General features: G+C 37.6%; 1 protein-coding gene across 1 annotated transcript; it reads right to left on the bottom strand.

Annotated features, from left to right (window-relative positions):
- Positions 1–653: 653 nt before the first annotated feature.
- LOC110706254 (protein SSUH2 homolog) lies at positions 654–15,064 on the bottom strand. The gene is made up of 7 exons (XM_021884150.1): positions 14,797–15,064; positions 14,451–14,669; positions 5,689–5,755; positions 2,731–3,062; positions 2,507–2,648; positions 2,256–2,381; positions 654–1,053 (listed from the first exon to the last, which is right to left on the bottom strand). Exons 1-7 carry the CDS (start codon positions 14,831–14,833, stop codon positions 669–671), a joined length of 1,308 nt encoding a protein of 435 aa, XP_021739842.1. The 5' UTR covers positions 14,834–15,064; the 3' UTR covers positions 654–668.
- Between the last annotated feature and the right edge of the window lie 1,935 nt (positions 15,065–16,999).

Raw genomic sequence — 16,999 nt, 5'->3', positions numbered from 1 at the left:
GGGAACATGGTACTGAGGTAGTGAAAGTAAGAAAGTAAGATGCAAATATTGTGGTGTTGTGCGTGCTTGTGGTGTTGGCAACAACTTTGAAAATGAGCCAACTAGTACAGGAGGAACTGATGTTAGAAGTGATGATGTTGATTATGGCAATTTGAGTTTCGAATATGATGATTGATGAATATATTTTAATTAAAAGTAAGATCTAAGTGTTTTGTAATTAAAACTATTTTATGTCATTATGTGTATTATTTTGTCATTGAACTCATAACTACTGCCTTGTTCTCAAGATTCTTATGCACAAATTTATTGAGAAAAATGTCGAAATATTAGTTATAATTAGCTTTTTAATGAAGTATCGCCTTTTTAATGAGTAAATCACCAAATATTTGCATTATTAGTCTTTTTTTTTTACAAAAAATATGATCCCACAACAATTTTATACATGTACTATGTCTTAAAATTGAAAATTGGTAGGATTGTGCAATCCCACGATCCGATCCTGATAGGTCTTTCCGATCCAAAGTAGAATCCCGATCCTGATAATATTGGAACTATCATGAATCGGTAAGAAATATAGACATCTTCCAAACCACACTGACGAACAATCTTCAGGCGATAAGTAACAGAAATTACTCCAAGTACTGAAGATCAAATTCACACAATTCCAACTATATATTAAGCCATTCCAAACATGGACACAGGCCCCAGCAAAATTTGGCTGGGTAGCGATCTTTTAGATAAACCTCTCTGCTGAAACCAATAATATAGAAACTGAAGGTACGACTAGAATGAGACATGGTGATGCGAGTCACTGGCACAACAGATATGGTATGCCGTTCACAAATGACCCTAGCAGTAGGCTGAACAGGAGCCCTATCAGCAATAACTTCAGACGAAAATTTGTTTAGAAAGTAGGAATCCGCAAAATAGGCTGGTGTACATTGATAAGCTTGCATATTGCATAGTTGCTCTCCTTTAGCTCTATGGAAGACATCATCAGGTACTGAGGCCGCTCCTTTTGTAGCGCTTACTTTTCGAGTTGAAAGTGTTTTCCTAAAAATATACAAACGATTTACATTTTTTGGTCAAACTTATGGAAAATTTGTCAAAAATGACACTACTCTCAAATTTTGTGAGAAACTACCTTGATTTTATGTTGACTACCAAGTGTGATCTATTTTCCCCTTAATGTGTCCCTATTTCCTCCCATCTCTCAAAGTAATTATAATTTTCAATTGAACTTAACTCAAAATTTTGATTAACTGATTGGTAATATCCCAGAACTTCAAATGTTAGACATTAACCAACACACCAAATTCTGTCAAGTGGTACCTTATCACACCAAAAACAAGACCTAAGGTATTCATCAAAAGATTTTTTCATCTTTGATTAACTGGTTAGTATTATCCCAGAACTTACTTCAAATACAAAGAAAATTAGCCAACACACCAAATTCCTTCTAGTGATACCTTATTGCAACAAAAAAGACACAAGGTATTTTGATAGAGTACAAGATTTTTTTCATAATGTAGTTTTCAGCAAAAGTATATTTTTATAAGGTAATTTCGAACATGTTTTCCTAAATTTATTATTTGTTTTCATGAAATGTAGGGAGAAAAAAAAATACAAGAAATGATCTTCAAAAAGTGGCATAACACATTGGAAAGCTTCACCATATATCACAGAGTATTACTTCAACATAATTTTCAAGTTTTGGATGCTACTTGCTATAATTATACATGGAAAAAAAAAAATATTAGAACCACGATCAGATAAACAGGCCAAATATATATTATTTTTACAACACACACTAGCAAGCAGCAAATTAAGGGAAACATTTGTGTAAGCGTTTTACCTTCATAAAACCACTTTTGTGAGTTACTGCAAATATGTGCTAGTTTCTCTCTCTCCTTGGCCCAACCCATTAATAAAGTAGTCTTAAAATGATAAGACGGCTTCATTTAAATAGTTGTAGCTAATTATTATTCAAAAGTCAACTTTTTTAAGTTATATTGCAGGGAATGATCAATCATCAGCAATAATTAACATAAGCGTGGATAGGTATTTATAAGCTTCTCCAATCCTATAAGACGAGGTTTCACACTAAAACAAAATAAAATAAAATGCTCAAACAGATAGTAAAGTAGCAAACATTAGTTAGTATGGGGATAAAAGAGAGGAATTTATAAGTAATAAGTATTACTAGAGAAAGTGATGCTAGGAAAATAACTCAAAAGGAATAAGAAGCTACTTACCATTTAATGATTGCAATACTTCGAGCAAGAAGAGAGCCACTACCTTGACATACAGTGCATTTTATCAATCCACGAGAGCTGCAAATAGCACAAGGTATCTTGCCTTTGCCATTGCACTGCAAGCAACTGTAAAATTGCATGCAATGTGTGAATGAAACCAGTATATAGACAACAAAGTTAATGAAGATTATTTCCTTTAAGAGTGATCATATTTTATTTTCAAAAGATATCTAAAACTATAAAATGCTTACATTGTGTCAGACCCATCTCTATGAGCAATTAAGCCCCTTCCATAACAAGAATTGCACGGATTCATCTGATTTTCTTTGTAATAACCAAGTTCTTGATCTGCATTGCACGTCGGACAAGGAGTATCCCCTCGACCATCACAACCTGTAAAATAATTAATGCTATGATCTCATAGTGTCATTGCATTTCTATTCCAGAATTGATTACAAAAACAGTGGACATATACCAGGGCACTTCTCAATGGCTTCTGAATGTGGAACTTTGATTCTTGTTTCTTTTTCTGGTGTGAATAGAACAGGGAACTGAGACCTAAGGTCCAATTCCCAAATGCCGGGTTCAAGGCCACTATTTTTTCCATCAACATTGCCACCATGATAAGGAAGGCGTTCATTAATGACTTCCCTCTCCTCTATAAAAGTATCCAAAGTCCCTACATATACATTGCAGTCTTCCACCATCTGTATCTTCCATGTTCGAGCAGGACGACTTCCCCAGCAACAACGATGACCAACATGATCAGTGAGAACCTCTCTTATCTCCACTTCATCCAATACTTGTCTGTGCAGAAAACTCAGCCATGTAAAATACAACCAATATCACAATATTCGTTTGAAAGTACAACTAAATAAAAATCCATATGACCTCTTATAGGATTGAATATAATACTCTTCAATATATATCAATAACTTACTAATGCAATTACAACTCTGACCTGATTGATCAATTATACACTTATCATTAAATTGATATCATGTATAACTTTGGCTAGTAGTAAAGCTAAACTATGGTAAAAATGCTTCAGTACCAATATGCTAACTAACTTATCTAGTTTCTCGTAAAGGATTTAGAAATTATCAATATAATATAGAATAGACATCTCTTCATCATTGGGTGTTGCTCCATAAATAATAGGTACCCTAATATAGTCTTACAGGCACCTAAAAATAACATAATAAAACGCTGATGTTTTGCCCATTAGATTCCGACTAAGGGAATTTTACATGGCATTAGATATGCATTGCACTCATGATTACTGTATATATTGTGATAGAAAAGAGCATTTTAAACGCTTGGGATAGATTATTCAAGATAATCGTGAGATTGATGAAGATAATGTTTACCAGGTGGCTTAAAAATGGAGTTTTTAATTTTTCTTGAATGCTCTTTCGTTTGCTCACTTTACTCACCTTTTTCAAAATCTTTCAAATGATTATTTTGTTATGTCCTTTTCTTTATATCGTATGATTCCTTATGACAATTCATGTTAGCCGACCCCTAATCATTTTGGGACTAAGGCTTTGTTGTTGTTGTTGTAGAGACAATTTATATTGGGGACAGATTTAGGCCAAGCTGCCAGCTATACTCAATAGAACAGAATGTTGGTAAGTGCAGTGCACTAAAAGCTGTAAAAATTCCTAGGAGGATGAGATTAATTTACTGAAGAAGAATTGGAAAGAGTTTGTAGGGCATGATTGGCCTAACTGAACAGAGAACATGGCCCTTAATTACCAATGAAGGTGTAAACACCAGCCTGTGAATTTATGACTATTATGCATAAGAAACATTTTTTAAACAAATAATAGAATTGCAAAGGACAAGCAGCTTAAGTTTCCTTCTGCATCGCTTTTAGTAGTGCTACACTGGTAATAGATCATTTTTCCTTACCCATGTACATTTACTTATTGGTTCACTAAGTACATCAACTATAATTAAAATCACAATAAAGTGAAAAATCAAACGATAATTCTCATTTTAAACCCATGGAATTGCACTTTCAATTGGTAATTACAAGAAAGATCTTATTAGTGATAACCCTCTACACTTGATTAATATCACAAAAACTGAAACTATTAGCGATAACCCTCTACTCTTCATTTATATCACCCAAAAAAAAACAAAAAAAAAAAAAGAAAAAAAAAATTATTAGAGGTAACCCTTTATTGACAACATTAGTGGAACTTCTAATAATCTAAGTTAGAATTACACCAATACTCCTACATAACCCCATTTTCTCTCCACTTTATTTCTTATTCCATCAATTTCTCTGTCTTCTCCATAATCACAACAGCTTCTCACTTTTGCACCTCTGACAGTCCAAAACTCACCACATGCAAACCCACCCTACTACCTTCAACAAAAGCAGCGCCAACATTTGCCACCAAGACCACTAGCAATGCAACCCTTTCAACTCTACGCTTTTGCCTTGCCACTATCCAACTTCGACACTGTCCCAAGCTAATTCAATGATCTATTTTTATCTCTTATCTTTAATTCCCCATCCCCCTCCCCTTTAATAAGAAATTTAATCTTTTTATACGCATTTAGACGACTAAAATTAATTAAATAAAAACTTTAAAAATTGATAGGTCAGGTGATCAAATATGAAGAGGGGAAGTGGACCCCTCTTCTGACTTCTCCATCCATCATTGTTGATGGTTGTTGAAGCTTAAATTTTGATTGACAGACAATTTAAGACAATAACGCAGAGAGGGAGAATAAGAGGAGAGAAAAAGAGGAGCTTTGAAAGAGGAGAAAGGAAGGGTGGATGAGGAACAAGGAAGAAGAGAGAAGACGGCTTCCCTAGATGTGTTCACGTAATACTATCTACCTAAACAGATTAAATGAACGCTTAAATGCTCATTAATGCTAAAATTTTTAAAATATAATCAAACAAGATTACCACTAACACTACCCTTTTTGTTATTACTAAATCAAAAGTGATGAGTAAGGTTACCAATGAAAATTTCCTACAGTTGGATAGAAATTGCAAGATAATTATAGATCTATACACTTTTGTCACACAAAGGTGCATTTTAAGGGCTATTTCTCTGTTTGATCAAGTATCCTATATTTTATCAGTTAATTCTACCTCCCCACCCCCCTCTCTTGTTTTACTGTCCCTCCTTCCCTTTCCCTATGTAGTTCAACTATAATAAAGGAGAAAATGGAGCAAGATGAACCCATAGGAAAAGAGGTAGTGGTGACCATATATGAATTTTCAATAAAAATGAGTTTTATAATTCTTAATTAAAATGAAAACACCATCACAACATCCGAATCAAAGCATTAATAGTGAAAATTAATAACAAAATTTTGAAGTCCAAACACCAGGAATTATTAATAGAAAGTGCGATTTTAGAATTAACTACCAACACATAATGTGTAATTCCAGCTACAAATATACCTTTGAAACACATTGACATCTCTGCCACAATCTCTTCCATAACCATTTGGTTGTTCAATAGCTTGTTCTACAACAAGAGGTTAACATTTGGATTAAATTTTTAAAAACAAAAAAAATACAAAAAAAGAAAACAAAAGCACATTTACTTTAAAAGAGTACATAGCCCAACCTCTGTTTGTGTGTGTGTGTGGGGGGGGGGGTGGTCTGGTGAAAACCATAGCATAAAACGAGAGATAATTTGCAAGCAAAACTTTAGCATGTTATACATTAATGAGATTATTTCTCTCCTCTCATATCTTTGTGAGCGTATTAATTTGTGATACATAATCTTCATCTAATTTTGTGTGAGATTGAAAATTTAAAAGCTTGAATTCTTTAAACCTTGTGATTGATAAATAAAGTATTCATATGTTTCTTCTATATCCTTTATTTTATCCCAAAACTCTGAGCATCTCAAAAAGTGAGAAATTATGATTATTTGATTGATTAGATAAAAATAAATAAATAAATAAAAAGAAAAAAAGAAAAAAAAAAAAAGAAAAAAAAGCACCAAGTAGTATCTAATGCTAGAATCCCGGGTTGGTGATGTTTGACATATGATCAATGGAGAATCTGTGTAGTACTAAAAAGAAACAGTCCCCTAAATCAAAATTTTGTACCACTACAATAAAAGGCTGAGTGGTACAATCACTACAATGTAAACATCGGGATCAAGCTATTTCTCAAAATTCTAAATTAGCTAAGGATAAATAAATTCAGCAATGTCTTTACGGCGTGAGATATTTAGCTTCTGGAAACATAGAAAGCGCTTAACATGTGGCTTAATTTCATGAATGTTTCCCTGATGTTATGGGTAGCAAGTCTCCAGCATGCCTACACAAGTCTATGTCATAGTGTATATAATTACTCATACTAGGCAGTGTTTTATGTCTGTTGCCCCAACCCGTATCTCATCTCAGGGATTCAAGCGTCTCATAGTTGGTTTGCACTCGTCCTGTGATAAAGCACTAACATACCACCTGATCCACCCGTGCTAGCCCCAATATCCCAAACACTTTTAAAGTTTTAAGTATTTATTTGATCAGCTGACTAACAACAAAAGTTAACTAAAATTGGTATCAAACTTTGAAGCACTGACTTTATAAAAGCTAGTGGAGGATGATGACGAGGAGCCGTTTGGAGAGGCGGAGGTGGGAAAGCCGGTGGTGGAGCCAACTGAAATTCCGGCCCTGTGTTCCGTTGAGGGAATTTCTAATCCTTGCACGATGAGGGGGACGGTAAATCAGGTAGGAGAGATAGTCATGGTGGACCCTGGTGCGACACATAATTTTGTGTCAACGGCTAAGGTGGAGAATTAAAGTTGAAGGTGGCCGATACGGGGGAGTTTGGGGTTTCACTGGGTAACGGTGAGATGATTAAGGGGATAGGAGTGTGTAAGGGAGTTCGAATTAAGTTTGATGGGGGATTGGAAATTAAAAAGGATTTCCTGCCTCTTAACTTGGGTAATGCTGATATTATTTTTAGTGTGCAATGATTAGAGAAATTAGGGTCAATGGTGATGAATTGGCGCACTCATGTTATGAAATTTCAGGTAGCAGAAGTGTCGGTGTCCTTAGAGGGGGATCCTGGCCTCGAGAGATCACAAGTGTCACTTAGGGCCATGATTAAAGCAGTACCCCGTGAGAGAGGAGGGGTGATTGTCGAGTTGTGTAGAGTTAAAGGAAGGGTAGAGGAGGAGAGAGAGCACAAGGATGAGGGAGTTCCGAAGTTTTTAAAGGAGGTTATAGGCGAGTTTTAGGGTGTTTTTGAGGCCCTAAAAGGGCTGCCACCTTCAAGGGGCACGAGCATGCCATTAATCTGAAAGTGTGAGGCCCTTTAGGTACCCCAAAGGATGAAATAGAGAAATTAATTAGAGAGATTTTGGAGGTTGGGATAATCAAACCCTCAACAAGCCCGTTTTCAAGCCCGTATTGTTTGAGAAAAAAAGGATGGGTCGTGGCGTTTCAGCGTAGATTACCAAGCACTTAACAAAGAAACCATTCCCGATAAATACCCGATACCCATCATTGATGAGCTCTTAGATGAGCTGTTTGGAGCTACTGTTTTTTCGAAACTGGACTTAAAGGGCAGGGTAACATCAGATTTTAGTGAAGCCTGAGATTCTCATAAAGCCGGCGGTTCTGCGTAGATTACGAATTTCTAGTAATGCCCTGCGGTTTGACCAACGCGCCGGCAACATTTCAATTACTAATGAACGACGTGTTTCGGCCGTATTTGAGAAAATGTGTTGATATTTTTTGACGACATCTTGGTTTACAGGGAGAATGTGGAGGCTCATGTGGAGCATATGAAGTTAGTGATGAAGAAATTGGAAGAGCATACGCTGTTTGCAAACAAGAAAAGTGCGATTTTGGTAAAAAACAAGGTGGCTTATTTGGGTCACGTCTCAGGAAGGTGTAGCGGTGGATATGGAGAAGATTAAGGCCATGCTTGAGTGGTCAGTCCCTAGGAGTTTGAGAGAGTTACGGGAATTCTTGAGTCTTACAGGGTACTATCAGAAATTTGTAGCTGGGTACGCACAAATTGCAAAACCATTGACTGAGCAGCTTAGAAAAGACAGTTATGGGTGGACAGAGCAAGCTACTCAGGCCTTTCAGAGGTTACAAGGAGTTATGGCAGCTGCTCCAGTGCTAGCGATGCCAAATCTCAGTCAGCCATTTGTTGTAAAGACGGATGCCTCTGGGTATGGGCTGGGAGCGTTGTTGATGCAAAATGGGCAGCCCATAGCTTACTACAGCAAGTTGCTCGGGGTCCAAGCCCAAGATAAGTCCATCTACGAGAAAGAGCTTATGGCCATATGTCTTGCGATCGTGAGGTGGAAGCACTATTTAATGGGTCGTCATTTCATAGTGCGTACGGTCAGCAGAGCTTGCGGTATTTAACCCAACAAACTCCATACGGGCTGATAACCAGAAGTGGGTGCGCAAGCTAATGGGGTACGACTTTGAGATTCAGTTCAAACCAGGGGCTGCCAACAGAGTGGCTGATGCCTTGTCTAGGAGGGACGGACGCGGTAGAGTTGGGAGCAATGATTACAAATCAGTGGGTGGATTGGGAAGAACTGCAGAAAGAGATTGCGAGGGATGTCAGATGAAAGAAGATTTGCAAGAAGGGAAGGAGGTGCAAACCGGGTTTGCCCTAGAAAATGGACAAGTCCTATTTAAAGTTCGAATGGTGATTCGAAAAAATTCAGCCTGGATTGTGGTTCTGTTGAAGAAATATCATGCTACACCCACGGGTGGGCACTCAGGGGAGGTAAAAACGTATCTGAGGTAAGCTTCGGAATAGTTCTTGATAGGAATGAGGAAGATGGTGGGAGAATATGTGCAGAGATCTGTGACCTGCCAGCAGAACAAAGCATCTCAACTAAGCCCTGCTGGGCTTTTGCAGCCACTACCACTGCCTACAGCCATCTGGGAAGACTTATCATTAGATTTCATCGAGGGCTTACCGAGGTCGAAGGGTTTTCACACAGTGCTGATAGTTGTGGATAGGCTCTCAAAATACGCTCACTTTATTGGGCTGAAACATCCCTTTAATGCCATTATTGTAGCGGAGGTTTTCATGAAGTGGTGCATTTGCATGGGTTTCCCTCTTCTATTGTGTCGGACAGAGATAAGGTTTTTGTGAGTCACTTCTGGAATGAGCTGTTCAACTTGCAAGGGACTGAGTTGAAGAAAAGTACAGTCTACCATCCACAAACGGATGGTCATACTGAAAATGTGAACAAGGTCTTAGAGACCTACTTGAGATGCTTTGCAGAAGAAAACCAAGCAGTGGACTGCCTGGTTAGCCTGGGCAGAATTCTCTTATAACACTTCCCCTCACATCTCTTCAGGGATGACTCATTTTAAGGTAGTCTATGGTCGGGATATGCTCAAATTGATTAAGGTGGGAGCAGGATAGACGACAGTGGGGAGCTTGGATGAGTGGTTACAAGAGCGGGACTTCATGATTGATGAGTTACATGTGAATTTACTGAGAGCTCAGCAGAAAATGAAAAATTATGCTGACAAAAAGAGAAGGGCTAAGAGACGCTTTGAGAAACTTGCTGCGAGGTACTATGGACCATTTGCAGCAGTGGTACAGCGTGTAGGCAAGGTAGCATATAACTTTGCTCTACCCCCCGACTGTCAGTTAAAACCGGTCTTTTACGTAGTCCAATCGAAGAAGTGTGTTGGCAACCACCCAACCACACCGACTATACCTCAGCAACTCACCCCAGAGCTGGAATTAATAGCTGAACCAGAAGAGGTCCTGGAAGTCAGGAAGAAGAAACAAGGCAGAGAGGCGGTGACTGAAGTTTTGATCAAGCGGAAAAATTTGCCCCTGTTTGAAGCAACTTGGGAAGAAGCAACAATGGTGCATGATCATTTTCCCTCCCTTCACCTTGAGGACAAGGTGAGACTTCTAGGCGGGGGAGATGCAATTGATGAGTCTATATTATATATATATATTTCCTGTCCCATGGTCATATTTGTGCTTATTTGAGCTCTGCGGAGCTATTTTTATTACTAATATACGTTTCCTAGTATTTTTGTAGAGTTGATATTATTTTGTAGGAATTTGCAGAATTATGATAATTCCTGATCTTATTGAGCCACTAAGAAGATATTGGAGTTTGATCGTATTTATGACCGTTATATGAAGCCCAAGACTGAGTTAAAGGAATTTGGTTCGATAAATAAGGGGCTCGATTAAGTGGAAGAGGTCCAACGTTCTCACAAGAAATACGGACATGCTAATTGAGAATTTGGGCTCAAGTTAACAAGTTTCAACTCCAAAGCCCAATTCCCACAAGAGAAGTCCAATTCGATCCCATCTGGTTGGGCCCGATCGGGCGGTGTAAGGCTCGATAGGGCGAGCTTGTTCACGCTGCTTAATACGTTGATGTTTAATGTTTTAAGTGGCTGGGCTTCGTTGTAAAAGCCCAATTGAGATTTGGTTATTAAGTCGGTGGGTTGGGTAGTATATAAAGCCTATTAGTAGGCTGACATAAGGGAGGTCAGCATATTTATTTTTCTTTAATTAGTCTTAGTTGGATTTTCTTCCGAAAAACTTGTTTTTAGAGTTAGTTTTCCAGCTTTTATTTATTAGTATTAGTTTGGTTGGCTACAACTTGTAGGATCATTAGTTTTTAGATTCTTTAGTTAATGTTAACTTTGTTTCTTATGTTTCATGTTGCTTTTCGATTTACGTTAGCTTATTCTTGCTTTCTTTTAGTTTTAGCTTAGTTAGGTAGTTTTAGTTTAGTTTTCTTTTCTACTTTTCATATCAAGATTTATTATTTTATTTTAATACTTTTATTCTTCTTAGTTTAATTATTAATTTTATTATGCTTTGTTTAATTGCTTTGATTAGTTTAGTTTTAATTATGCACGAGTAGTTTAATTCTAGGGTTCTTGGGGAACCATAAATAATATGAAAGGATGATTTATTATTGTTGATTGTTAATGTTTTGGGTTATTTTCCTATTGATTGTTTTAATGCTATGCAATTAGATTTGCACAGGTTTCATTGTATGAGTTATGCAATATTGATTCGAGATTCGAGAGATGAGAATTGATGTTTAGGCTTAGTTTCAATAGGCAGGTTAATTTATAAATGGTTAAGTCAAGATTCGAGAGATGCGATTTAATACCGCTAAGTTAATTCTGTGATTGTAATACGTAGCGAAAGCCCTTTATAATCTTGTTAATTTATGTATTGATAATTGATTGTTGTCTTTCATCCCGAAATAATATTATTTATTGGTGAACCTATACCCTAGACATTGATTTATTGTTATTCTTATAATTCTTAATCGCGTTAATTTACTTAGTTCCTTTAAATTAATTCACATAAAATCATATTGGTTACTTAATAATTTAGATTATAATAATTTATTAGGAATAAAAGAACATTGTTTCCCTGTGGATTCAACCCTACTTCCTTATCTATTTTAGTTAGTGGTTTTAGGAATTACTTTTGATTAGGTGATACGACTTTACCTTGTTAGCAATAGACCCTGTGAGACCACCAGTGGTCCTCACCTACTCCAGAAAGAAGGAACGCATTAAGAGGATCACTAACGGACCTCTGACTACAGCAGAGCAGCCAAATGCACCCACCCCAATCAACACAGATGGCAGCAAATGATGGGAAAGAGAGCAGCACATAAGACAAAATCAGCAGCCAGTATTAATCATCTAGGGAATTGCTTGTAAATATAAAAAGGGGAGAGAGAGATTGATGAGGTAGGTAAATTGTGAGTGAGTTTTGTGGAGATTGGTAACCTAAAGTTACCCTAGGAGAGTGGCGGGCTAAACCCACCGTTTGTAAGAAACTTTTGGCTTGAACATTTAATCAAAGATTCTATCTTTCTCCCTCAAATATTGTGATTTGTGTCTTTAGTTTGTGAACTGATCTGAATCCATTCCAGTCAAGTTCTCAAACAAGGAAAAAAAAAGAAGGATGTCGATGGAGGTGAATATTCAAGTCCCTACTTAGGGCTTACTTTAGGTGAGCAGCAGGGTTGACAGAAGAATGCGAACTTAATGAAGAAGGCTTAACTAGAGGAAACAAAAGAAACAAGGAAATTACAAGAAAAAATATATATTACTGCTTCAGACAGTCTTTCGTAGGCGATAATTCTTTCGCTTTTAATTGAGCATGCAAATTATGTTTTTAATTAAAGTTTTACAAGTAACAGCAGTTAAATTTTTTTAAATTATAAAAAGTTTCGTTGCCTTGGTTTATCTTATCAGATTTTAACACTAAGAACCTGGTTTGATTCAATATAGGTATTAGTAACCTAGAAGCTTCTAATTTTGTTATTTAGTTATATTGTCATGTACTCACGTTTGAAGGAATATATATTTTGAGATCATTGTTCTTATCTGGTAGCTTTACTTGAAGCTAAATTTAGCACCCTAACCCCTTTAAGCATTCAAGATTAGTTTCTTGCGTACCCTTTAACAAATCGGGCTAACCTTATAAATACGAGACCTATGCTCCTCACATAGTGTCAACTACTTTGTTCTTTAAATAGCACAAGCGCTGGCATGATGATGTATACACGTGACAATATAATAACTTAATAACAGATTTTATCTCATACAAAACATGAATACACAGTGAATTCAAGCAACATTGAAACCCTTTAGTGTCAATTGCTTTAATAATCAACTTTTAAAATGACTAAATGACAGCTGGGAATATGATCACATCTCATCATATAGCAAGAAAGTACTTAAGTATAGAAAGGCCATGAGCTGAAATCAGTGTGAAACTTCCCCCACCAAGGGTACCAATAGCAGAGTCTAAAGATAGCCATAAGAAAAAGCTTAATGATATATTGATATATTATAGGATACATTGGAAAGAAGAAAGGAAATTCTACTAAAATGTAGATGAAGCAAAACAGTTTGTTGGTTTAGGTTAGCCATAAGGAAGGGGGAAACATATTGGAAGACTGAAAACTAGCTAGGGGGAATTCAGAACATGAAGATTTCCAGCTCTACCAACAACACTAATCAAGAAGGCTCTCATATTTAACTAGAGGTAGAATAAGAAAGAGGCTTGTATTTCACTTACTAATGTACATTACACCTCTCTTTGAATATAATTTACTTACAATACAAATTTAAAGAAAAAAACAAAGATAAAAGGCTGAAATATAAATTCCTCACTATCTAATTCTCACCGTCTGATGTCCATATATATACCCATACCTCTCATAGGTTCAAGAGAAGGCAAGATAGGCTGCTATACAACTGCAAAAGGGCATTCCTTAATGGCTAAAAAACCAAGGAAAAGGTGAAAATCAATGCCAGAATGCCATATGTAAAATTGTTATTAATGCAACCCTCTCTTTCGTTTACAATCTGAATTGTAAAATTGTCGTCTTGGTACTCTCACTTACATATTTCAAGCTATAATTCATATTAAATTGAGGTTCAATTTGAAATTCCAACTTTAAATATGTATTTTAATTCTAAAAAACGAGGGAAGGCTTGTGAACTTACCACATTAAAAATAAGCATAAACTCATTTCAGTACCAGTGTAAGTATAACAACCTTGAAAACTTCAAGTACTCAAACCCAAACAAAAATAAACTTATACTCTATGTCTCCCTCTATCTGGATTTAATGTCACATATTCCTTAAGCCTAATTTCAGTTATCACATTTTCTTAAACAGTCAAATTTAATTGTGACATGTTTTCTAAATATATAATCTCCAAACTTAAACCCAATAATATCAATTAGGGAAGTGAATATTCAGACCTTTAAATTATTAACAATAACTGTTTTTGGGACATCCCAAAACCACTGGTACATAATTGAGCATCCTACTTTTTGTTAAGGTGTGTTTAATAGATTATATAAACCAATTTGAAGTTTTAACTATTAGCTTAAGTTTTTGGCTAAGTTGGTGCTTTAACTAGTCATTTTAAGCCCAAAAGGCTCTCATGTGACGGGACGTGATATATATAAACCAATGAGGAGGCTTCAACTATTAGCTTAAGCTTTTTATTGAGACAACAATGTGACAACTAATATGGACGAAACAATTCATCAAACACATAGATTACTTTCCCCTCACCCTTAACATCAACAAACAACCAAACAATTACTAAGCAAATATAATTAAATAGAAAACCAATTAAAGACAAATGTTAGAAATTGAGGCAATTGAGAAGATGATGAGAATTAACATACCATCAGAATACGAGTACGAATCAGGAGAAGAGATTAATGGAGCATGGAGAGAAGGTGGGTAATGTGAGTCCGGGTACGAAGCCGCGCTTCGAATTTCCTCAACGCTGAGTTTAGCACCAGCCATTGATGCGGTAGGAATTGCTGCATTTGTACTTCCTAAGTATTGATAAGAGCTCCATCTTTGACTCTCACCTTCCCCTGCTTCACTTTTTACGCTCTCTATTCAAACAACAACAATAGCAATAATTAGATGAACTTTTCTAGCCCAATTGAACAAACAATTTTTGAAATTTCTCGATAATTTGAATTCAAATTAAAAACACAGAAACGGGTTTTAGAAATTTACCTTGAAGCAATGGCTGCTGAATGATTTGCTGATCCATTTGGACAGGAAGTTAATCGGTAATTGGTGGAATTTTGGTTTATACAAGAAAGAACTGGTGAATATTAATCAGAAGAAAATTTGTGTTTTATGTAATTGTTGGAAATGTATTTCTTAAGAAGGAAGGAAGGAAGGAAATGAGTCAAATACTCAAATGATGACAAGAAGTGAATAGACAGATGTACGTGGGTTATGCGCGTCTTGTGGGGAACGGAAGATAGATAAGATCATTCGGTATTTTGTTTGATAAAGGCCTGTTCTTACTAATGGCCGTATATGGGTATTGTGTAGTTGTTGACGTCGTATATGTTGCCCGAGCAATTGGTCTTAGCTGCATAAGTCTAGCTACAACAATATGCGGCCTAAAAACGTGCGGCCCAAACCAACCTCCTTCATCCAATTAAAAGCAGCCCAGACAACATACCTCCCTCAACCCTTCAAAGTAGACCTGATCAAGTCTGGCCCGGGCCGACACGGCCCGGATTTTGCCCGGGTATGGGCAGCAAGTTTAGGCCCGAAATTCGGGTTTGGGCAAGCAAGTGTTGGCCCGAATATTTTCTGAGCGGGTCTGGCCCGTGGCCAGGCCCGCCCTGGCCCGAAATAAGACATGTGTACAGCATTAAAATAAACTACAATATAAATTAATTATTAAAATCTGATCAATAGGGTAAGCTAATACACACTGAAACAAAATTCAAAGTTATCAGCAATTTAAGGGAAAAGTGTAGTAAATGGGGACCTGTCTTGCGTATTTTTACCCAGGACACGTGGTCCAATGGGAAGGTGACACATGTCACCTCAGGAGAGATTCCCAAAGAATCAATCCCCTGCTGACACGTGGCATCCCCAATAATTAGGAAAAATGGCAGCTTTTCTGGCCCAATTCCCGAGGAAGCCCACCGTTCCTAGGTCTCCGTAACCTAAGATGGCGGCACGCATTTCGAGACCCTATAAATAGGGAGATGTTCCCATCATGGGACTCATTCATAAATATACACAAAAAACAGAGCAATCATTAACTGCAGATATTCTCTCGGTATCCGAGAAAATACTTTACTTTCCGCACTTTTTACAGACTCCATACACGTTCAAACTTGATCATTGGAGGCGGAACTCTACCCACCCGGAGTCTCCGTTATTTTGCAGGTACAGGCGTCCAGAGACCAGTCTTGGAATTGTAACTCTCCCGTAGGACATCAAAAAACCCCGAAACATTTGGCGCCGTCTGTGGGGAGAGTACTTCTAAGATGACTTCGCAAGAGCCTGTACCACCTCATAATGAGAAACGGCCCTTGGCCGGAGTAGAGGTCTATACAGACCAAGACAGTGGTGACGACTTCAATGTTGACACCTATGTGGCCCCAGACGGATCACTTAGAGCAAGGCGCACCCGTTCCTTAGAAATAAAGGAACGGAGTATTGATCAACCAAGCATGGGTGTGCCAATCGTACAACCGTCTAAACCCCAGGCGACCAAACGTGCAACCCCTGTCACTCGAAAAGAGCTCATAGAATTCATGACAAGTTTCAAAGGGGAAATCAAGGATCTAATCAACAAGAAGACGGCTGGCTCTAGCAGGGGTCAGTCGGCCAAGAAGAAAAAGCCAGTCAAGGACCGTGTGCCTACTCCACATCCCAAACAAAAGGATGAGAACCGGCCCTTGTTTGATCTGTCTAAAATCCGATTCCCTGAAATAGGGAAGAGGAAGGTCATCCGGCAAGTTCAGCCGGATGGATCAAAAGAGACTTACTCGGATGCCCGGATGTTAATCCAGCAAAAGAAAAAGTCAACAATTGTCTGAGTTGGCTTCAACGTCGACTTACCCGGACAACTTTCAGAATACTTCAGTATTTGCTATCAAACCGAGAGGGTCAAGCAGGCGGTCTGTCCGTTCATTCTGGCCTCAGAAAATCCATTCGGCTCCGTATGTGCCCCAACAACCATACATGTCGTATGGACCACAACACATGCAACCGGCCCTCTTTGGGGGTCAGGCGACACAAAATTTTCAGCCAATGGATTGGCAGCTTCGGCTACTAAAACTTGGGGAGCAGCCGTCGGCGTTCCTAGGGAGATAACCGAGGCAGCACAGCCGGCCAAGGTTAAGAATGTGCTGGTTGGTACCTGTGACGGTACCACCAACCCGGAAGATCACCTAATGGCGTA

The sequence above is a fragment of the Chenopodium quinoa genome, unplaced genomic scaffold, assembly GCF_001683475.1.
Source record: "Chenopodium quinoa cultivar QQ74 unplaced genomic scaffold, ASM168347v1, whole genome shotgun sequence".
Lineage (NCBI taxonomy): Eukaryota > Viridiplantae > Streptophyta > Magnoliopsida > Caryophyllales > Amaranthaceae > Chenopodium > Chenopodium quinoa.
This window is presented reverse-complemented; position numbering and strand designations above follow the sequence as displayed.